Source organism: Callospermophilus lateralis, chromosome 5 (genome assembly GCF_048772815.1).
Source record: "Callospermophilus lateralis isolate mCalLat2 chromosome 5, mCalLat2.hap1, whole genome shotgun sequence".
Taxonomy (NCBI): Eukaryota; Metazoa; Chordata; class Mammalia; order Rodentia; family Sciuridae; genus Callospermophilus; species Callospermophilus lateralis.
In genome coordinates, this window is record NC_135309.1 from 63,807,934 (window position 1) to 63,831,680 (window position 23,747).

Here is a 23,747-nt window from a genome sequence, read left to right on the forward strand (position 1 = left end):
ACTGCCCCAAGAGAAAGGGAGCAACCAGTTCAGAGGCTGGGGGCCAAGTCCTCTCGGCCATGTGACCTTGGGCCAGGCCCCATCCTCCTTGGCCTCACATGTCCATCTGCAAAGTGAAGGCTGAACTGGCTTCTTCTCACTTTGAAGTGTGTGTGTGTGTGTGTGTGTGTGTGTGTGTGTGGTGTGTGTGTGTGTGTGTGTGTAGGGGGCTGGCCAGAGGGTTCAGGCAAGGCAGAGGTCACAGGAGAGACTTCAACTTGTCCTGGGGACACCAGCCTCTGTAGCAATCTCCCGTAGCCTCTCAGAATTCCGGCAGTCACGGCTGCCTCTTGCAGCCCCCACAGAGGGCCTGTGTGGCCCAGACAGGGCCTCCCGTCTGCCTGCCTTCTGCCTCACATCATGGACTCCTCCTCCTCGGCAATCTCTCGGTCCACCTCGATGGCCGTGTTCTCGAAGCTGGTGATGCCCCCGTACTTGCGCATGTGCACCATCAGTGGTTTGGGTGACTGGCTCCCAGCCAGTGTGGCCACGTACATGCCTGTCCGGTTCTCCTCCAGCGATGGGCCCCAGTCCATGGCTGGCCGGCTGGCCTGCTGGAGCCTCTGTGACAGAGCAGAGACAGCCGTGGAGACACCAGCGGATGCTGAGTGCTTTCTGCGGCCAGGTAGCCAGCAAAGGCCTGACCAGTCACCTGGTTGAGTCCTTGCAACGACCCCAGGTGGAGGGGGCGCTCTACTACTTCCCCAAAGGAGTGATTCCATGTCTGAATGAGAACCCTGCTCTGCCGCTTACAAGCTGGGTAGCCTGCAGGTTCAGTCTGTAGCTTGGGAGTCAGGAGCTCTCACAGGGTCATTGTGAGGGCTTTGAGATGACGCATTTGGCAGAGTGCTGGGGACAGGGCAAGGCTATGCAGAATTTGGCTGCTATGATCAAGGGGCAGGGTCCTCTCCTGAGCATCCCAAGGTGGATCCAGGAGAGGTCCCCTCCGGGTCCCTTCCTTTAAATGCTGAATCCAAAGGAACTGGAGGTTTTAGGAAAAAGCCATGAGACAGGAGAAACAAGGTGGGGGTGACAGCTGGCCCTCGGGCCTCTCTCCGCCCTGACTCTAACCGTTCCCTCTCCGAGCCCCTGCTTCCACGGGAGGAGGGTGCTGCTGAGGTGATGACTAAGCCTGGACATTCCAGAGTTCCTCTTTCCTGGACCACGTTCCCAGAGCCCTCTGCCTGCCCTGCCGGGGAGGAAAGCCCCACTCACCCCCTCAGGGAAAGGGAGGCCGCTGACCGTAAGGGAAGCCACAGGCTGCAGGTCCTGGGGGAGATACTGTGTGTAATGCTCTTGGCCCAGGGCCTTGCACACTTGACTTTCCCAGCACGGTGACGCTTACTGAGAGGCAGGAACCCTGCTGCTCAGAAACCTGCAATGGCTTCTCCTCTCACTTTGAATGACAGCCAAAGTATTTACCATGGGTTCTGTCTCCTGTCCCATGAACCTTCCTGACCTTGGTGCCTGCCACTTTCCCTCCACTCCCTCTGCTCCAGTGGCACCCACCTTCTCACAGTTTCCAGGGCTTTACCCCCATCGCCCTAGAATGCTCTCCCCCTAAACACCCACATGGATCACTATGTCCATTTCCCCAGTTCTCTCTGAACACCCTGGCTATTCCTGAAACTCTGGTTTCTGTTTTTTTGTTGTGTGCTTGTTTTAAGTATAGCACTTACTACTACAGGGTGTGTTTACTGCCTGCCTCGTCTCCCACCTTAGAACACAGGCACCTTGAGAGCAGGGATTTACATATGTTCCCAGCTGAACTCCAGGGCCCAGACCAAGTTCCTCCAGCTTAACGCTACTGACATTTGGGTCTGGAGAATTCCAGGGCTATGGTGGGGCTGCCCTGTGCCCGGAAGGATGTTTAGCAGCATCACTGGTGTCTGCCCGCTTGATGACAGTAGCATGGCCTTGTCCCCTTATCCCCTCCATCTCAACTGACAATGTCTTCAGATGTTGCCAAGTGCCCTCTGAGGACAAAATCACCCTCTGTGGGAACTCCTGGTCTATCATTGAGCATTTCGCATAGTCCAGCTAAGAGTTAGCTTATTTAATCTTTACAGTATCCCTGTGAGAGGGGGTACTTACCCTTTACCCACAGAGATGTCGTCTGAAAGTTAATGCTCAGAGAGGTCAGTTAAGTTGCCTGGATTTGAACCCAGGAAGTCTGATGCCATCCTACGTGTTTTGAATATTCTGCTTTTCTGTCCCCACAATGCTAACTACCATAAGCTCACAGAATAGCTATTGCTGTCCTTATTTAAAGCTGGAGAAACTGAGGTTCAGAGAAGTGTAGTAACTTGCTTAGGATCATTGTTGCTGTGGGCAAATGGCAGAATCAGGATTCTGATCCTAAGGAGTCCATGCTGGAAGCCCTGGTCTCGGAAGACAGCACTCCTGAGCTGGGCAGCGGCTCCTCTGCAGTGCTGACTGTCCCTCCCAGGGAGCCCCAGCAGGATGCATGCTCCACTGGGTTTGTGGGCAGCTTCTGTAGCAGGGAGGGCGGGAGGTGGTGGCTGCAGGGAGCCCAGTGTTGCCAGGGGCCCATCAGCAGGGTTAAGGACCCTGGGCTTCCTGGGAGCTGAAGCCTGCACCGGAGCAGCCTCCCTGTGCAGACTCCCTGCAGACCACCCCTTTAGTAGCAAGGTGGTGGGGAGGAGGGTCCTAAGGTTCAGAGAAGGGAAGGATTTGCTCATGTCACACAGCAATTGGAGGCAGAGCCCCTATGGTCTGAGGTGTGCGGCCACAATCTGTCTGCTGCTGAGGGGTGGAGGGCATGCACCTTCCTCCAGGTAGAGATATGGAGGTGAGCTGAGGGCAGCGGAAGGTCAGTGCAGTAGGGTGGCAGGGGGCAGTCTTGTGCTGGTAAACTGGCCCCAGGGAGAGGGAAGGTGGAGGGGGAGCGGGAGGGAATGGAAGGCCTACTTTGTAGCCGATTTTCCGCCACTATGGAATCCTAGCTCTTAATGGTTTAACAGCAGGTACACACATCCCTGAATATTTAACCATTAGCTCTCATGGGACAGGACCAGCTGGCTCTATTGCTCTATTGCTATAGGACAAGGTTAGGGAGGGGATAGGATGGATGTCGGGAGGGTGGTCTCCAGGCTCTGTCTGGTCTCAGGCTCCCTCCAAGCCTAATTCATGATGTCAACCTCTGGCCACCAGAGACTGAGCCCACAGCCTCAAAAGTGAAGGGCTCAGTGCCTACAGGATCTTCTGTGGTCAAACAGCTAACCTGCTGGCCCACAGTAGGTCACTATCTATTTCCCTCTTTCAAGGCCAGTTGACCCCCGTGCCCAACAGCTTGTACTCTCTCTGTTTTCTAGATCTCTCCATAAAGCCCTGTCCATAGTCCTCACATCATCATTCTATCCCTGGCCACCTCTGAGACACAATAGGACTCCTGGGCACAGGAGAATGTGACAGCCCACCCTCTAGAGTCTCTCAGTTATCTTTTGACTGAATTCCACATAAAAACTTGGGCTGGCCATCTGAGTTTAAGCCCCATTCTCTGTCCCACTCACGGGGGGACCTTGGACTTGGATTGGTCCAGCTCCGTCCTCCAAGGCCCCTCTTGTTGTGAGGAGCCACAGAGCAGAACTTGAGCCCCTGAATCTGCCCAGTTCATGTGGGTCCCTGGATACGGTGTGGGGGCCAGTGTTTTCTGTTCTAAGGAAGGCCCAGGGCAGGGCACAGGTCAGAAAGGCTGAAGGTGGACAGGGTGGTGCAGACTCACCTCCCAGAGAGAGCCCTCCTCTCGAAGCACAGCCACTAGCATGCCAGCTGGGATCATGAGGCAGGACAGCAGGCCCATGAGGATGCCCAGCAGCTCGGCCCAGGCGGGGAAGCGATAGCTGCCATACTCTGAGGGCTGGTACTTGACGATGCTATACACCAGCAGGGCCTGCAGGGTGGGTGACCTCCAGCATCACAGGGGCCTCAGGTGGGCCCCAGGGCTTGTGATGATCCAGTCTGAGCTACCTTAAAGCCTGAAATAGGCCAGCCCAGGACCATCCCAAGACCTGAGAGAGCTTAGCCCAAAGCCATGCAGTATCCTAAGTTATACCAGATCCTAAGATGGTCCATCTCTGAAGCCTTTGCAAGGTTGGGGCTAGCCCAGCTCCAAGCTGACCAACACTAAGGCCTGGGACTGCCCAGTTCTGAAGCACAAGAAAGCATGACCAAGAAAAGTCCAAGAAAGCACAGTGCCAAGGCCCCAGCCCTGAGGCCCTTGGGCCTGGGAAAGTCCCACCCATTTTGCCAAAGAACTGTTGAGCTCAACTCAGCTGAGCTATGAAAGTGGGGGGCCTTGCAGGGGGAGCAAGGTCAGGATCCTCATGCCCACCCTGCAGCCCTGTCATAGGCTCCACTCTGGGCCAGGGTGGCCCTACCAGACTGAGTTCACAGAGGGGACCCACGTGCTCAGCCTGGGGGCCCCAGCCACCAACCCACCCCCCCCCACCCGTGGTTACCAGGAGTGTGGCTGGGGACAGGAACAGCCAACAGGCCCTGAAGTAGAGGCCCGGCTTGAAGCCCAGCATCATGTGGATGTCTCGGCAAAACCTCTGGATGCCTGCATGCGGGGGAGGGAAGGAGGAGGAATGGCCCTACCCGTAGCCCAAGACTGCTAGAGTCCCTCCTCCACCCCAAATCCCCACTGGAAGTCCTGGCCTTTGGGGTCAGGGACCCAGGCAATAGGGGCCCCAGGTAGACTCCATTCTCCCACCTCAGGGAGCCTGGACTCTGCCTCCCTTGCCCTTCTCACCATACACCCGGGTGACGGCGAGGCACGTGGTGATCACCACCACCATCAGCCCAAAGCTGGCACTGTAGTCATCCAGAAGGACCAGCCAGTACATGCCTCCCTGGAACACAAGGCACAGCTCTAGGGTCCCCACCAGCCCAGCCTCGCTCTCCGCTGCAGCTGCCTGTCCTGGCAGGAGTGAGCAAGAGGCTGCTGGGGGAGCCCGGTGAGGCCGTGTGACGGCGTCTACCTGCCCAGCCCTGCACCAGCAGCACCTCGGGGAGCCTCCCTGCTCTGTAGAACCCCCCTTTTACCAGCTAGGAGAAACAGGCCGAGGGAGTGAAGTCAACAGGGGTCACTCAAGCAGGAGTGAAGCGTGACCCAGGCCATTCAGACCAGGACTCCCCATCACCAGGCCAAGCGACCGCCCTGGGGAGACCGGGCCTGGGAGGGACAGCTTCCTTCAAAAGGGGGATTCGTAGGTGGCTCAGTGACCACTCCTCCAGGTCACAGGTACCAGAGCCCAGCTCCCGCCATCCTCCCTGCGGTCCTACTCACGTCGGTGGTGAGGATCAGCCCCATGAGGTACATGGCCACACAGATGAGGCCCGAGAACACAGCTTTCTTGGGCCGCAGGTAGTATGGGAACTCGTCCGTCACAGCTGTCACGATGGTCTCCAGAAAGGCGAACTGGATGGTGGGGGCGGCAGGCTGGGGTCAGGGTTCTGCCTCCCCCACCCACACCCCAGCCCAGCCCAGGCACCAGGCTCACCTGGCTGTCCAAGCCGAGGGTCAGAAGCATGAAGAAGAAGAGGAAGGACCAGAAGGGGGACAGGGGCAGCATGGTCATGGCCTGTGGGTAGACCACAAAGGCCAGGCCGGGGCCTGGGCCAAGGGCACACGGGGTCAGCAGTTTGGGGCATGCCATGGCCCCCACATTCACACTCAAATACACTCAGTCACACACAGGCATTTGGGCATGCTCATTTAGCTTAACTCAGAGACATACACTGAATGCATGCTTCCAACGCTGTCTTAACTCCTAGGACACATTGTAGGTGCTCAATAATAACCCGACAGAACGAGGGACTTGATAATGAGTGGATGGACAATCACGGGATCCAAACATAAAATCCCATTAAAACACACAGTTAGTTTGTACCAAGAATCTCACTAACACACACTTCCACATCCCCCGGCACCGCACACTGATCCACAAGATCATCCTCACCCTGATTCACTTACACACAGACATCTCACCCAGGAAGTGACTCATCTGGACAAACAAGGCAGGAAAGATAAGACAATCTCCTACAGAAACTCATTTATCTCCTGACACAGATTAATGTACACTCATTTGCACACCTATGCCTTTGCACTTGGACACCCAGAGACCAAGACATGTTCATTTGCATGCACATTTGTACACACTGGTGCACACATACACACACACACACACACAGCGTACCCATCCACAACCTCTCTGGTCCACACGTGCTCCCTGGCCCAGCCCCAGCTGTGGCCGACACGTGCGTTCACACTACACCTGGCAGCCTGCCCACCTGCTTTGGCTACTTGGTCCACAGGCACACCCAGTTCCTGCGACATGTAGCCCAGTACGGAGAAGATGGCGAAGCCAGCCAGGATGCTGGTGATGGCATTGCCCAGAGTGACGATGAAGGTGTCTCTGCCAGGAGAAGTGCGGGCACAGGCCAGGGTGAGCCGCGGCCACCCCGTCTGCCCCTGAGGCCCTCCCTGGCCCGCCACTCTCCTTCCTGCTTTGGCCCCAGGCTGCGGGGAAACTGCAGGCACTGACCTATAGATGTTCTGGTGAAATGTGTTGTAGGAGGCAAAGGTGAGGAGACCCCCGAAGCCCACACCCAGGGAGTAGAATATCTGAAGAGCAGCTTCGATCCACACCTGTGCGGGCGAAGGACAGAGGTGAAGGGCAGAGAGAAGGGGCTGGTTTACAGCCGTGTGCAGAGGCCCAGGAAGAGAAGCAAGGGACAAGGCTGGGCTGGGGGACAGGCAGGGGGAAGAGCCAGCCCCACGACACGGGCCAGGAAAGACCCTGCTCCAACTTCCACTGTGGGGTGTGCGGGGCTCCTTTCCCCTCTCGGGGCCTGGGTTTCCCACCTAGCATATAGCTCACCTCTAAGCTTGGTTCAGTTGTAAAGGAAGGAGCACCTAACGTAGTTCGCAGTGGATTCATCTGACAATAAGCCCAGGTAACCCTTGACTTCCCGCCTAGAGTCGGAGGGACCTGGGCTGAATCCCAGCTTCCCCAGTTAGTAGCTGTTCAGCCCCAGGAAGCCACATCGTCACCCTGAATTGCTGATCCTAGGGCAGGAAGGACTGCACCACTGCTCCAGAGCTCAATGCCAGGGCACAGTCAGGCACTGTCACGGCCAATAAATAATAAATGTTAACTGTCGGCATCCTGTTGTTCTTGTCATTATTCCTAACGCCTTCCTTGGGTATGGAGTTCATCAGCTCTGGGCTGGGATTCCCACTGTCACTCTCCACCTATGTAACTTTCAGCTTGTCACTAATTCTTGTGGACCCCAGTTTCTTCATCCATACAATGGGGAGAATAATGTCTACTTCAAAGGATTTTTTAAAGAATGATAAATGACACGAGTACATAGGAAGGGCCAGCTCCAGTGCCTGCTGCTGGGAGCTCCCCACTTGGAGGTCTCCTGCCCTCTGTTCCCCCACTCCCCTTGCTCTGCACCCCACCCCGAGGACCTCACCTTGGAAGACAACAGGTGGTGGAACTGGGGGGTGAGATAGAACTGGATGCCCTTCCAGGCCCCAGGGAGGGTCACTCCGCGGACCAGCAGCATGAGCAGGATGAGGTAGGGGAATGTGGCCGTGAAATACACCACCTGAGAAGTGACCAGAGGGAAGCTGAAAGCGGGGGACCCCCAACCCCTCTGTCTCCTGAGATCCTCATCAGAGACAATCTCCTTCCCTACCTTCAGGTGGCACAAGCCAGGAACCAGCCATTGTCCAGTGTGTGTCTCCTCCCTCCCTCCTGACACCCTCCATCTAACCATCGACTAAGTGCTGTCACCCTGCTCCCCAAGTCCACCCCAGGCCCATCTCCACTGTCGCCCTGGCCCAGGCCAGCATCACTGGTGACAGAGCTCCTCCTCCCTGTGTCCACACCTTGCCCCTGCAAACCCGCTCTGTGAGGTCATCACCCCCAAACTCCCCTCTGCCCTTCCTCTTCCCTCTCCCAGCCCTCCAGCCACTCCTTCCGTGAACCCTGTGGGAGAGCATCCCTCCCTGCCTTGGCCGTGACCTTGAGCACCCCTCCTCTCTTTCTATATGCTTCCTGCCCCGTCTTCTTTTATTAGCTCTGTTCCTTGGGGTCAGCACCCCTCAGCACTTAGCAGAGAGACAAGCTGTAATTTACAAATGACCCAGTGAGCGGCAGAAGGTTTCCAAGTCCTTCGAAAATGGCTTCCTTGCCCCTCCACTCCCTACAGTGGACATCTGTGGCTTTGTCCCCCCAGCATCTAGTTTGCCCTCTTCAGGTAACGGTACCCCAACTTGCACTAGAGGGGTGGACTCCATCCTCAGCACAGGCACCTCACTCTCCCGGCCACAGAGATCTGCTCAGGGACTGGGGCACAGCCCAGCCTACCCAGCAAGACTAAATTCTACAAGACGCTGAGGAAAAGGTGAAACGTGCACCCGGAAGGTCAAGTCTAAGTGAGAGCTGCTGGGGCAACCTCAGGGAGAACAAAGCCTGAAGCCTAGAGGAAGACCACCCATTGCTGGGAGACCAGAAAAGCCAATTACTGATGACATTCATCAAACCCCTGGACCCAACTCTGCCTGAAGCACACCCTCTGGAGTCCAACTGAATGTAACATCTGGGGTCAGGTCACAGGCATCCCCAAGAGCCCTGATTCATATACCCGCCCTCTGAGCACTCAACAAACTTGCTGGGCCCCTCCAAAGTGCCAAACCCAGGGTAAGGATGTCAACTTGAAAATCCTGTGGATGCTCCCCTCAGCAGGTTTCTGGTCTGGCAAAGTGGCCTTCCCCTGATGCCTCTCACTTCCCATCTGTCATCGGCAATGTCCCCATCTCAACACCTACCCCTCCCCTCTTCCCAATGAGGCCTGTCCTTTCCCCAGCCTCTGGGAGCCTCTGCCCTGCCCCCGGTCTCTGGTCTCCCGGGCTTCACCTTGCCCGAGGACTTCACACCCTTGAGGATACAGAGGAAGACGATGACCCAGGCCAGCAGCAGGCAGAGGCAGAGGTTCCAGCGGATCTCCCCAGGGCTGCCGATGCCCTGGCTGCCCTGGATGTGCAGGACATAGCGGCTGTGGAGATAAAGAGCGTCCTCTGTCATCCTGCCACACTCTGCAAGCATGGGGCAAAGCTGTGTCCAGCGTGCGAGGCCCCGTGCCTCTCCTCCCAGCCCCCTATCCTTTCCTGACCAGCCTGTCCCAGGAGGCTGGCCTCTGCTGACCCCACATCAGGCTCCCTTCCTCTTCCACTTCTACTTGGGTTTGGCTGAGGGGAGGTGACAGCAGGAGGCTGATGGTGGAGAGGCGAGGGTGTGGACATTTGCACACACACATGCATACACACTTACACATGCACATGTGCCATCCAAGAGTCCAGCTGTGCCTATGTCCCTCTGAGCCATGGTTCTTGCTGGGCAGCCCTCGTCAAAGGCTCCCATTTCCCCTGATTCCTTCCCCTGGTCTCCTTGGTTCGCGGGGTGGTGCCCACCTATTCCAGGTGCCCCTATGTTTCCTTGTGGCTCTGTGGAGCCCTTTACTAAATCCCCTTCAGTGCCATCTGCCTCCTGCCCCCACCCATCTGATACAGTGGGCCATGGCATTGCCATAGAGACCCTTGGCAGCTGCCAGAGACACATCAAGTTCTTTGGCTTGTCTTTTCCTAAGGGTCTTCAGCAGGCACAGACACATTGGGAGGCCTTGAATAGAGATGGACCATGTTAGGGACTGACATATTTTAAGATATGAGGCCCATTTGGGAGAAATTCCTAAAAGCTGCTCCATGCAGAGGCAGGGATAGGGGTACCTCTGGCCAGCCAATACCCAGAGATCAGGCTACTCTAGAATGTTCCACGAGATTAGGAATCAGAAGTGCTGAGTGTCAATTCTGCCTCTGTCATTAATTACTGAGCAAGTCCCTGGGCCTTGCTTCCTCGGCTATAAAATGGGGCACTGGGACAGGCTGATAAGCAGCGATGTCCTTCTAATGGCCATGGCTCCCGGGGCTCACAATGTGCCTGGCCCTGTGCTGATGGCTTTATACCATTTCCTTGTTTAAATCTCACAGCTGTCCTGCTCCATTATAGACCCGTCTCTCCTCTACGACTAATCTGACATGCTCTTTACTGTGTATGCTTTTTGCCCTTTGATATAACAGGCGCACAATAGATACTTATTAAAAAATGAATGAGTACATGAGTGGATAGCATCCTATTAGCACTGTCACAAAGGAGGAAACAGACTCCAGAGTGTCCCTGTTACTGTCATCACCATCACTATCATTATCACCAGGGAGCTTCTGAGCTTTTACTGCGCCTTTACCATCCACCAGACTGGACTGCCTGATTTACCTACCATTATCGCCTTCATTCTAAAGACAAAGCCACGGGAACCAAGCACAGTGCTCCAGGTCACACAGCCGGCAGGTGAAGGGCTGGCATTAGAGGCCAGAGTCCCCCCACACTAGTACCTGGACTCTGCCTTGAGATGACACTGAGCCCCTTGGGGGTGCTGCTGTGTCCCCACCCTCTCTTCAGCTACCCTGCCCGGTGTTGGGGGCCCCTCGGCCCATCGCCAGGCGGGGCTGCCTGACCTCCAGTACTCCTCGCTGGGGCTGACGGTGCTGGTGAGGTTGAGGGGCAGCACCCCGTTGCCCTCCTTGGCGCCCCGGTGCTCCAGGCAGCGGCCTGTGTTCCACCAGTTGCCGCAGTGCTCCCAGGGCAGGGTGCTGGTGAGGGAGGCGAAGAGGTAGAAGAGGACGTAGGCGATGATCATGTTGTAGTAGATGGCCACCAGGCCCACGATGAGCAGCATGGCCGCGCCCGCACCTGCGGGGCAGAGAGGGGCCGCTGGGCCGCTGGGCCTCGCCCTCTGCAGAACGCTGCAGCCAGGCCCAGTGGCCCTCTGGGAACCTGTTACTGCCCAGGGCTTCACGTCCCTCTGCCTGGAGCTTAGTGGGTGCGGTAGAGCAACCTCCCCGCCTCCAGAGGCCCAGCCCAGGGACCACGGAGGCCTCACCTTTGAAGAGGGGGCTGATTTTCCAGACGGCCAAGGGTCCCAGGCTGGAGAACTGACCAAGGGAGAGCTCGAGGAAGAAGAGGGGGATGCCACAGATGGCCAGCATGAGGAAGTAGGGCACCAGGAAGGCACCTGCAGGGAGGAAGGTTGGAGGGGCTCGGTGGGTCAGTGCCCCCCGTGCCCAGCTCTAGCCACCCACAACGCCCCCGTGGTCAGACACCACCGGCTGGTGCACGCAGCACTGCTCCTGTGCATTGGGACTGTGCACTCGCAGGGCTGCCGTCTCTTCATCCCAGGCCACTGAGAGCACCCGGTGCCCAGAACAGGGCTGACCAGAGCAGACACTTGAGAATGAACCAGGGGATGAAGGGATTTTTCTATAGAATAAGTGTGAACTCCTCACGGCAGAAGTCAATGCTCTGCAGAATCTGGCCCCAGTCCTCCTGTCCCCTCTCCTCCACACCACCTCAGACACTCGTGGCTGCCACCTGTGGTTTCGTGGGCCAACATCCTTTCCCTTTTCTTCTCATATAGACAGCTTTCTCCTTCAGAGAACCGCCCACCACCATATGGCTCTGGAAGAGCTGCCGTCACACCAGCCAGCGCCTCTGCCCTCCCTCCCGCCCCACTGTGGGCACATTTCCCAAGCCGGGGACATCAGAGATCTTCTCTGTAATGCTGTAGAGACTCATTCAGACAAAGCAGTTCTGGAAAGCTCTGGGGTGGCTAAACCTGGCCGAGGAGCTTCAGAGTCATTCCAGAGATGTCTCCACCGCAGCTCTCCCAACCACAGGGAGGAAGCCTGTCTCAGGAAAAAATGAGGTCAGCACACAGAGAGAAAGAGCAGGAAACAGGAGAGTAGAGGGGCAACTGCAGACGCCGGAATTCCAGAAGTTTGGGAGGCCCCTCCCGGCACACATTCCTAGACACAGAAATGTACCTTTGCTTTGTTCATCTAGTTTTTTGTGAATTTTTCTCATTTTATATCAAAAAAACCTTCTTTTTTTTTGGTATTGGGGATTAAACCTAGGGGTGCTAAACCACTGAGCCCTATACCCAATGCTTTTTATTTATCTATTTTTTCCCCAAGACAGGGTCTTACCAAATTGCTTAGGGCCTTGCTAAGTTGCTGAGGCTGGCCTCAAACTTGTGGCTTCAGTCTCCTAAGTCCCTGAAATTGGGGGCATGGGTTACCAAGCCTGGCTTCAAAAGTAGGACTGGCAGAGATTGTTGGCAATACAGAGACCTAGTGGGAGCACGGTGATCCTGGAGAAAACAGTCGGGAGTTGGACTGTGGGGTCCGCTACTGTGGGACCTTGGGCAAAGAGTCTGGCCTCTCTAGCTCCCAACAGCCTCATCATTTCCATGGTGCCTACCCAGAAGGGTTTTTTTGTTTGTTTGTTTTGTTTTGTTTTTGTGGTGCTGGGGATTGGACCCAAAGCCTCTGCATGCGAGGCAAGCACTCTACCAACGAAGCTATATCCCCAGCCTCCAGGAGGGTTGTCATCAGGGTTCAATAAGACAGGCGCTTAGCCCGGGGACCTGGCGGAGGAGAATGGCGCAAACTTAGCTATTGTTAATGAGACTTAGAAGAGTAATGTGATGGAGAAGCAGGGACAGAAAAGTGGGGTTTTTTTTTTTGTTTGTTTGTTTTTTTTTTTTTTTTGTAATCTAGGAGAGACTGTGTTTGCATTCTGAGTGGAAGGAACCAGGAGAGGAAGAAATGTTGGAGATTTGAGAGGGGGAATGATTGACAGAGAAGGGCTCTGGAGGAGGAGAGGGGAGGGGGAAGGGATGGGAAGAATATCAAAAGCAGGTTGATTATTTACAGGCAGACACAGGCCTTTATCAGGAAGCCCAGGCAGCTCCCTCTGCCCATCATTCAAGGCCCAGTGGATACTGAGCCTCAGGAAGACAGCAAAGTGGGTATCCATCCTGGGCATGGGAGGGATGAGAGAGGGGCATAGATGATGGAAAGGGACAGGGCAGAGTAAGGTCCCCCTCCCAGGCCAAGGTCTCCAGCAGTCAGTGGCTGAGACCACATTCTACCTCATTCTACCCTGAGCCTTGGCCAGTCACCCCTGATAGCCCTCAACAGCATGAGGCCCATACCTCCTCCATTGGTGTAGGCTCTATAGGGGAAGCGCCAGACGTTGCCCAGGCCCACACAGTAGCCAATGCAGGACAGCAGGAAGTCCAGCTTGCCTGTCCAGTTCCCCCGGTCTGCAGCAAAGTCCACATCCAGGTCCACATCTCCCTGGTCGCTGGGGGTCATCAACAGGTCTGGGGTGATGGGCTGCCAGTAAGACCAAAGCAGAAAGCGAGAGTGAGGCCAGGCTAGAGCTGTGACCCCATGACAAGAGTGTAGACTTGAGCAGGCAGAATGGAAAGACACTCTACCATCCCATAACCCAGTGCTCTGTGTGGACTCACATGGTCACATGCAGGAGGGCCTCATGGCCTGGCAGGGTGGCTTGCAACACTGAGAATACTACCTGGTCCTGTCTTGGCTAACAAAGGTCAAATCAAGGGATGGTCTTGGTTTTATTTTGATGTTGCTGCTGCCACCACTGGTGATGATGGTGGTGGTGCTGGAGGTGGAGGTGGAGGTGGTGATGGTGGAGGTGATGGTGGTGTTGGTGATGGTGGAGGTGGTAGTTGTGGTAGAGATGGTGGTTATGGTGGAGGTGGTAATGGTGGTGGTAGAGGTGGTGATGGTTGTGGAGGTGGTGATGGTGGAAATGATGGTAGTGATGCTACCATCTGCAGGCCAGATCGGAGCCCAGCCCAGGGGCTCAGTACTTGCTATGGTCAGACTGGTTTCTTATTCTAAGATTGTCCATGCCAAGCAGGTGGTGACAGGGGAGGCTTTGTGGGTATTGGTCATGTCATCATCACTGGGGTCAAGATGATGCAAGGAGGACTGGGGCGTGTGGTTCTGTGGCAGCATAACAGGTGTGAGGCCCTGGGTTCCATTCCTAGCACCACCAGCAAAAATAGTGATGGTGGAGGTGATGCTGATGGTGGTGATGGTGATGGTGGTGGTGATGGTGGAAGTGATGGTCTTACTAATGGTCACCAACTACTGGGCACTGCACTAAACATTTTACTCATGTCACCTCTTTCTTAAAACAACTCTGAGTTGAGTACTCAACTAAGGGTCATTCCAAGCATGAGAAAAACTGAGGCTGAAGGTCTTTCCCTGGTTGGCTAGAGAGAGAACTAGGTCCTGAGCCCTGAGTTTCCCGGGGCTAAGGGCCTTGTCTTTCCTTACTCTATGGACTTTGTTTCCTTTCTAGGCACTTGACTAAGACAGACACAGACATGTGGAGCATGTCCAGAGGGCAGATGGCCAGATGGAAGGGTATGCGGGAAAAGAGGTTACAGGGGGACAAAGGGAAGAAGCTGGGAGCCCTGAACACCGGAAGGTGGGACTTGGTGGGACGTGGGCTCCTTAAGGGAGGGACTAGACATATGCCCTATGGTTCAAGGGGGCTTACTGAGGACTGTGGATTTTGGCTCTTGGGAAGGAAAAAGCTACTTAAGCCTTGATCTGTCTCAGAAAGTTGCAATCTTGCTGTCACAAGAGCAGATAAGAGCAGAGAACAGAGGCCAGCTGCCTCTGACATCCCTTCCATGACTCCAAGTGGGTGGAGAGGCCCACTGGGCATTCTCCCTTCTAGCTGGGCTGGGAGAGGTGGCCCGCCTCCAGCCACTTGGGATCCTGGACTCAAGTCATGCAAAGTGCCATGGCTATAAGCACCTACAGGGAAGTCCAACAGTGCCAGGGTGACCATCTAAAATTCTAAGAGCAGTTCTCAGCCAGAGACCCAGGAATGGTCAGGAGAAAGGGCAGCTACATCTTGCCTGCCTTTGCAATGTACAGCTGTGTTGGAGGCCTATTGGTGAGCAATGTCAAGGTCTTCTGCCAAGCAAAAGGAGCCCTCACCTCCTGCTGAGCCATGCTTTGGAGGAAAAGCAGAGTAATTCTAGTCCAAAATCTGTGCTAATACAGCGCGAGACTTCAGAAGCCTTCTGAGCCACCGTTTCCCCTCTGGACAATGAGGGCATTAGATGGATCAGCATTTTCAGAAACATGTCCCTTGGGATGTTATAGGTATTCTGCGGAAAAAGCATTCTTGAACCAAAGAGATTTGAGGAAAACTGGGGTTAACACAAAACAGGACATGTTTCTTTGCTACAGGACCTTTAACAAGTCAACGTGCATAATGACTCCCAAATAGGGACTAGAATGCAGTATTTCCAAATTCTATTTCAGAAAAATAGTCTCAAAAAGCAGCATGCTGGGATGTACTTGGGGAAACGTGAGTCTAGACAGTCTCAGTTCTGATGGTCCATGGCAAGATTCACCAGAGATTTTGCCGTAGCCACTTATAAAATCTGCAGGCCAGATCAGAGCCCAGCCCAGGGGCTCAGTACTTGCTATGGTCAGACTGGTTTCTTATTCTAAGATTGTCCATGCCAAGCAGGTGGTGACAGGGGAGGCTTTAAGGGTATTGGTCATGTCATCATTACTGGGGTCAAGATGATGCAAGGAGGACTGGGGCATGTGGTTCAGTGGCAGCATAACAGGTGTGAGGCCCTGGGTTCCATTCCTAGCACCACCAGCAAAAAAAAAAAAAAAAAAAAAAAAAAATGGGGACAGAAAAGTAGAGATGTCATGAGAGCTACAGGACCAGGGGTGTCTGGCTGCAGTGACAGAATCGGGCTGTGCATCAGGTGGTGGCAACACTGGGATAACAGCTTGAGCTGACCCTCAGTGACAGTGGTGACATAGTAGTAGTGATCTTGTCTGAGGCTGGGCAGTGGTGATCAGCACAGCCTAGCATGATTAAAGGGGATGGTGACCATGACAATGACAAAGCTGCTTTTAAAATATCATTCTCCAAGGGTTGCTGGACCAGCGGTTCCTTAGCTGTGATCTGGGACAGGCTGAGGTGAGAGTGGCAGTTCCCACATGCACTTGAAACCCTCCCTTTCCCTAAGGCCATCTCTCGGGCTGGGGGAGCACCAGGCTTCTAGAACCTCTCACTCCCAGGTGGGCTCCTGGAGTGAGACTGTAGCAGCCAGTAGGCAGGCCTATCACCTGAGACCCCCTGCCCCGTTCAGGCCAGCTGACAGGAGGTCCTGGTAATGAGACTCCTCTGATCCCTCCAGAGAAGCTGCCCTTTCCGTGCTCACAGAGCAGTTCCAGCTCTGTTTCCATGGAGACAGGAGTTCCAAGAGCAGGATGCTGACAGCTCGTCCCCCTCCTCCCCCAATCAGAGGGAAGCTTGTTCCTGCTCCAGGGCCAGGGGATGGGGTCCTCCAAAGCTGAGCCAATCAGGAGCCCACCTGCAGCCCCCTGCCTCCCTGTGAGGTGAATCCCAGGAGGTTGGAACTGGTCGGGAGACAGAGGATAGGAACCAAAAAATGGGGCAGGGTCAGAAGCTGCAAGAGTCACTTCACACTTCCACCTGTGTGGGCACTCTCAATCTTGAACCCCCCACCCCCACCCCAAGGTCATGCAGAAATGCACGCCTGCTTTGTCAGACCTCCGCCCTCTCTTTGAGGGATCAGCAAATGTAGGTCCCACTGCAGGGGCTGGGAGAGGCTGGACTGCCCAAGCCATGGCTGTCCTCCCTTCTTCAGGACAGAGATAGACAATAGGAATCTGAAGTCCAAGTTCATCGTTGTGTAGGGGAGGAAACCGAGTTTCAGGAAAGGGAATTGATGAGCCCAAGGTCAAATATTTAAATTAAAGGCAGAGCAAGACTAGGACCCAGGTCCTCTGACTCCCAGTCCAGTGCTCATCTCTGAAAGATGCTGGTGCTGATTCTAGCATTTTCTTATTCCCTGCTCTCTTCTGTTCAAGACCAAAAGGGACCCTGAGAGAAGGTGGTCCCAGAATTGCCCTATTGGTTCTAGGTGGCTTAGCCTACTGCCAGGTAAGCAATAAGCCTCATCTCTCTGGGCCTCAGTTGTCTTGTCTGTAACATGGGGATGATAAGACCTCATTTCAGGAATCATTGGATGATTGAATGAAATAAGGTTAGCTAAGCTCCCAGAAAGAGCTTCACAGCACATGGCTGTTTACATAATGGGTGGCCTTGTGGCAGAGAGGGGTAGGGGCTCTTGTGGGAAGGAGAGTGGAAAAACAATGGGTACAGGTTCCAAAAGACTCACAATAGGCCCCAAGAAGTCACTCAGGTTGGTCAATTAAAAAGACCCACCTACTGCTGAGGTTCTGAGTCTGGCGGCCCAGGGCAGAGCCCCTGAATGAGTGCCGAGTTGGGCAGCAGGTGTGGGGAGGAGACAGGCCCCCTGATGTCTCCTCCCATCCACTTCCCCTTGTGCCCACAGTGCCCTGTGTCCCCACCTCACACAGGGGAAGGGAGGGCTTTAGTGTCTCTGTACCGGGGAAGGCCCAGCTTAGAGAATGGAGTAGTCCAGAGTCACGGGGCCAGTGACAGCTGCAGTAATAGTAACCAGGGATTCCGACTCCTTGGCTAGGGCTGGAACTATTAACTCCAAAGACGGAAAGCCTCCCCCAGTGCTTCCCCTCTCCACACCCATAAAACTTGGCAGGGAGGCCCATCCCCACCCAGAAAGGTGGGGAGGGGCTGAGGTCTGTGGCCTCGGTCCTCACCCCAACTCCCACCCTCCACCTCCACTGCCCATCCTCTTGGGCCTCCGATTCCCCGCTTCCTGCCTCTGTTTCCTTTCAGCCCGACAGAGGGACAGCCTGCGGTCTCACCGGGAAACGTAAAGCTGCCAGGAAGAGGCAGGGGACAGGGAGGAGGCAGGTGGTGGCCCAAGGGCAGGAGCAGGCAGGAAAGAAGTGGGGCTGCTGGAGGCTGGCAGAGGCTGCTCCAGGGGAGTACCGAGACACGCGCCAGGTTGATCCCCGACCCCGAAACCAGTCCCGCTCCGGGCTGGCTCAGCTTCTAGGGTCCGCTACCCCGCAATCAGCCCCTGGCGGAGGCGGGCGCGGGGCAGGGGAGAGGCGGACGTGTGGCCCGGGCTGCCCGCTCCCCGGCGCCTCCCGGGGCTGCAGCCACCTGTTCGCGCGGCCCCGGCCTGGTGCGTCCCAGCCCCCTCCCTCCCCCGCGCCAGGGCCGACCCCGCCCCTCCCTGGGGTCCGGCTCGGCAGGGCCGGAGGAGCCCTGCGAGGCCGGGACCCCTCCCACCCCATTCCTCCTCCGCGGCCGCCAGGCGGGCGAGCCCGCAGCCCCGGCTCAGGTGCGCCCGGCCCTTGCGCCCTACCTTGCGGAGGTGAGCTCCCTGGAGCTTCTTCATTTCGGAGGGCGGGTGCTGGGCTTGCGGGCTTGGCTTCTCAGGGTGCAGACAGCGGGGCGAGGCAGCGAAATCGTCCACCTGTCCGCCGGCCGCTGCGCCTTTGCCCGGCGGCTCCCGCGCACCGGCTGGGGTGGGCACCGGCACGGGCGCAGGCGCTGCCGTCTGACGGCTGCGGGTGTGGGGCGCCGGGCCGGGCGCTGCGAACCACTTGCCTCTCTCTGCGCAGCGCCCGAAGCTGGCGAGACACCCAGATAGACCCGCTGACCGACCGACGGTGGCTGGGGGATGCGGCGCCCCCGCACGCAGAGCTGTGAATTGGAGGGGCCCGCGCCAGTGGGGAGGGGGGGTTTCCAGAGAAACCCTTGGCCTCAGCCACCACCGTCTCCTGTGTGACCTTGAGAGAGTGACCTGCCCTCTCTGGGCCTCCCTTTCCTTCCTTGAGCAAGGAAGGAGGCAGGTGATGCGCAGGGACACTTGACAGCCCAGTCTTGGGATCCAGCATCCCCCCTATCTGCTTTGGGAACTTACTTAAGTTCTCTGCGTTGCAACTGCTTCTGGAAAATGGAACAAGAATCTCACTTCCCTTACAGAAGTGGAGGAATTCACAGACATGGGAACCAGCTAGCGTAGGGCCTGGCACATTGTAGGTGCTCAGTTAACATGTATTGGCGACTGTGGGTTGTTGGCATCCACCATTAGCAGATATTTATCCAAATATCTAATCTGTCCATATTTATTGAGCATCTAAAATATGCCAGGTCCTGGCGGAGACTTATTTTCCCAGCTTGGAAAGGCAGGCGTTAGTCCTCCTATTTACAGATGAGGAAACTGAAAGAGAGAGGTAAGTCCCTACTCAAGGTTCCAGAGCTAGTGCATGACACCAGGGACAGAGCCAGGCTTCATGGACCTTCTAGGCCAGTGGTGGTCCTTAGTACTCCTTTCCTTGGGGTGAAAATGAAATGGGAACATTTGAGTGAGGAAGAGGGACAGGTAAATGCCATGATACTGTCGGCACCAAGTTCTCCGCCACTCAAGGAATGACCTTGAGAAGGTAATGACTTTGCATAAATGACATAAAAAGGGTATGAGTTTGTAAAATGAGCCAGCTGCCAGCCTGCTGGGGACTGACCTCTCAGGATGTTCAGGCAATCCTAGGAGCCTGTGGCTGGGGTGGGAAATTCTTAGCTAGAGAGATCACATGTGTCCATTTGCTGGGACTGAGCCTGGGTGTGCTAGGGGACAGCATACACATTACACACCATGCCCTCACCACTTTCAAAGTGTCCCTGTTCAGACACTGATCATGCACATGGTTGCAGCCAACCTGGGGGTGGGCGTCTGGGTAGAGGTGAGGATAAGGTTCTGCCCTTAACCTGGGGCTTGAAAGGAGCTGGCCAGGGTTCAAGTCCTGGCATGGCTTGGGTGAAGGCTGCCTCTCCTCCCAGGCCTTGCTCAGCTGCTCTTGCCTTTGAGTATGGCCCACACAGGGCAGGCCAGGGTTCCCCAGACCCAGGAGAAAGGGTCCCCTCTACCCTCTGCCCCTTACCTGTATGAGGCCTAGGGGGCCATGAATGTGAAGAGAAGGAACAGTTATTGGGCCCTACTGTGTGCGTTATGATGAACTTTTACATCAAGTATCCTTTTTTGGTGGTGGTGGGGGATACTGGGGATTGATCCCAGGGTGTTCTATATAATTCAGCTACATTTCCAGCCAAGTTGTGAGGCTGGTCTTGAACTTGCTTCAGATCTCTGAGTCACCGGGACTATAGGCATGTCCCACCATACTTGGCACCAAAATCCAATTTTTAATCCTTTCCAACAGCCTGAGAAGATAGGTTCATGCATCTCATTTTATACTTGAGGAAACTGACTCAAAGGAGGTAAATCATGTGCCCAAGGTCACAGAGAACACTGAATCTCTGTGCTTTGGAGATAAAGCCAGGAGGGCCACGGGCCATGCCTGGAGATAGGCCAAAGTCAGGTACCCCTGAATCCAAGTAGGCCTTGGCCCAGGGCTTGTCTCTAAGTCTCTTACAGGAGAAGCAGCAGCCTTGCAGAGCCTGTCTCCCTCCCGTTGGCATGGGGTTCCCCAGGCCTTTTGCAAGGTTGGAGAACCTTAGGGATGGGGAGTAGCCAGAGGCTGTTGACTTGGGAACCAAGGAAACTGACCTCTTTCTGACCCCTCTGAGCAGTGGGGGGGGGGGAGAGGTGAATGGGGCTCTGAAGTTAGCCTTCCTTGAACAAATACATCATGGGGTGACTATTGAGCTTTGGTGACAGTCGCTGGGGCTGTGGCATGCAAATGGTCAAATGGCCCATGCCTCTCAGATGGGGAAACCAAGTCAGAGGGGGCAGGATTGGCAAAATCCCTCAGTAATGTAGAGACCGAATCATGTCTGGGATCGAGGAGTGTGGCCCACCCGGGGCCCACCCTCCAGGCCACACCTCTATGCCACCTTCCCCCCAACACATAAAACATCTTAAAGATGTTATCTGTATCAATCACCCTCCCACTGAAGTCCCAGTTTTATGATCATACAAGTAGCCAGGAGTTAGTGACCAAATTACCATGTACAATTTCCTTATTGGAAGTAGAACACCTCTTAGCCCTGGGGTGTCTGCAGGGTCTGACGGGACCTGTTACAACATCCCGGTCTCTGGTGGAACTTGACTATTGCTGCCACAATATTCCCCTCCCCCATGCCAGAGTGGGCTGGGGTATCACTGGGCAAAATCACTACCTAGGAATGCACTCAGGAAATACGCGGTGGCCCCTTCCTCATCCCCCCCGCCCTTTCTCTCAGTATTTCTCCTGGTCTCACATCCAACCTGAAGTGCAATGGAGATGTGAGCTGATTTAAGGAAAGTGTTAGATGAAAATGTACTTCCTTTTATTATATAGGGAGATATTTTTAAATGCATATAAATAAACATTTTTAATTCGCCTAAACGATCAGATTTTATCACTGTGAGCATGTGTTTTGCTACACCAGGAGTGGGGACTGTGAAGAACGAGGTTCCAGACTGCTGGTCCATCTGGTGTGGTGCAGAGAAAGTGGTTCCGGAGCAGTCCCCCACCACGGGGCTGCCCTCCCCAGCTGCCCGGGTCTAGGCCTGCGGGGCTCACTGCTGCTGCTTTCCTCAGAGATCCTGAGTCTTCCTGGGCCCCTGTTCCTGCTGTCCCTGCCCATCACAGTCACAGACGTGCGCACACGCACACTCGCACAGAGGGCTGCTGGAGAGCTCTTCACTCCCTCCCAACCCTCAGTCCCCGCTAGAGCTCAGCTGGGGCCTGCTCTGCTCAATGCTCCTGGCAGTCAATGAAGACAATGGCTCTTCCACAAGCAAAGGTTCCAACCTGGGGTTGGGGGGTCTATGAACCCCTCAAATTGTATGCCAAACACAGTGTTGACATGCACAATTCTGACTTGTAAAAGGCTGTGACCAGGGGCTGCGGATGTGGGTCAGTGGTAGAGTGCTTGCCTAGCACATGTGAGGCACTGAGTTCGAACCTCAGCACCACATTAAATAAATAAATAAATAAAGGTATTTTAAAAAAAACAAAAAAAGGCTGTAACCAGGCTGTGGGCCTTGCCAGGCCAGACCGAGACACGTGTATTTTTGGATCCCAGGTCACCAGCACCAGCGTGGGGCCTGCCACCGAGAAGAAGGGGACATAAAATTACCATGTACAATTTCCTTATTGGAAAGCTGGAACATGTCTTAGCCCTGGGGTGTCTGTAGGGTCTGACAGGACCTGGAGGAGGGGGTCTTTTTCCTGAGCAGTTACAACACCCCGGACTCTGGTGGAACTCTTTAGGTGACCGGAAACTGACAGGTACCAGGCAGCCCATGGCACTCTTTGGAAGTCGCCTTAGGTGGGAGTTTCCTTTTTCTTGGCACTCAAACGCCAACGGACAGGGGGGACACCAACCCAGCCTGTGGCCCACCCAACCCCCTGAGCAACTGCCACGGCTCACCCCTCCTGCCAGGCCTGGCCACTGGCCTCCTGCCAGGCAGAGGTCTTCTTGAGGCGGGGGCTAGGCTTGTCCTGCCTCAGATCTTCACAGCCACCATCTGTCCTCGGTGCTGGGGGAGGGGGGTGGTCAGAACATCCGTCCAGACCACAGGCCTTTCACACTAGGAGGTGACAGCCCCATCAGCAGGTGGCTGAATCACAAGCACCTCCTACAGGCAGGGGCTGTGCTCCACCCGATCTAAGATCAGTGGCTTTCCCATTGGTCCCTGAGGAGGCTGAGGCGCAGGGCGGCGGACTACCCTGCCTCAAGGAGCACAGCCGGGAAGGTCACTCTGGGACCGGGGCCATCTGACCACAAGACCTGCTGCTCCGCGCTGCGTCCCTCACAGGGACTGCATGGTCCTCCAGTTCAGCGCGCCCATTCTCCAGAGCATGGGGAGTTGGGTAGGAGACAGGGAGGAGTTAGTAGGGGCTTCCTGGGAAGGGAGCCTGCAGAACACTGAATTAAAGACAATCCAAGGGGACTTTGGGCTGGGGGTCTTGTTGGAGACATCAGTGTGGCTCACCCAGAGTGGGGAAATCTGCAGGATTTCCCCAATTTACTTGACCAGAGTCACTTATTTCTGGAAGACAAACTCCCTAGTTTTACAAGGGGAAACAGAAGTCCAGAGAGGGGAAGCAGTTACCCCAGATTCACACAGCAAATGGCATTTAAAGATCAGAAAGATGAATTTCATTGTTGCCGGCTACCTTTCCACCTGTCTCTCTCCCCTTCTTCTCGGGACCCTGGTCCTCTCCTCTGGTGCCATCTGGTTCCTATGCCTTAGGCATCTACTGTCACTGATGGGGCCATGGTTTCTCCTAGACCACCGGTGGGAGGAGAGAGAGGAGCACCTGCTGCTCTGCAGGGCCTGTGCCGCGATCAGGTCCACCTTGTGCATTGTCGTCCTGGGCTCCAGGAGCAAAGGGCAATGGCAAGCAGGCTGTGCACACTTTTTATGGCCTGGCCACCTCCCAGAACAGTAAACAGAGGGCAGGCAGCTGGCACCAGAGCTCTCTGGGGAGAGAGCCCCAGGTAGCAGACTCCTGCCCACCTCTGGAAGGGACCTAAGAACAATGGCTTCTCCCTGGAGTCAAAAAGACTTGGACTCTAAGTTCACATCCCTCAGGCCCACTTTTACTATTCATCCCTTCTTGGCCTGACCTTGAGGTCTCAGTTCCAACCTTGCCTCCTCCAGGAAGCCCCCCAGGCCTTCCAGGATAAGCTAGGAGCTGACTCTGTTCCCTGGATGCTCTGAGTCCCGGGATGCCTGGAGCACAGCTCTGATTGACTCTTATCCTTTTGTAATAGTGCCATCCACGTACCTGGCAGGCTTCCTACTGGACTAGGAACGCC

At 55.4% G+C, this 23,747-nt stretch overlaps 1 protein-coding gene across 1 annotated transcript; it reads right to left on the minus strand.

The window, feature by feature from the left end:
* Positions 1-392: 392 nt before the first annotated feature.
* On the minus strand, positions 393-18,372 carry Slc6a7 (solute carrier family 6 member 7). Its single transcript, XM_076855930.2, has 14 exons — positions 18,340-18,372; positions 13,186-13,369; positions 11,074-11,205; positions 10,649-10,883; positions 8,994-9,132; positions 7,546-7,680; positions 6,609-6,712; positions 6,355-6,479; positions 5,565-5,677; positions 5,351-5,482; positions 4,814-4,913; positions 4,521-4,621; positions 3,785-3,952; positions 393-602 (listed from the first exon to the last, which is right to left on the minus strand). The coding sequence occupies exons 1-14, from the start codon at positions 18,370-18,372 to the stop codon at positions 393-395; spliced, it is 1,911 nt and encodes a 636-aa protein (XP_076712045.1).
* Between the last annotated feature and the right edge of the window lie 5,375 nt (positions 18,373-23,747).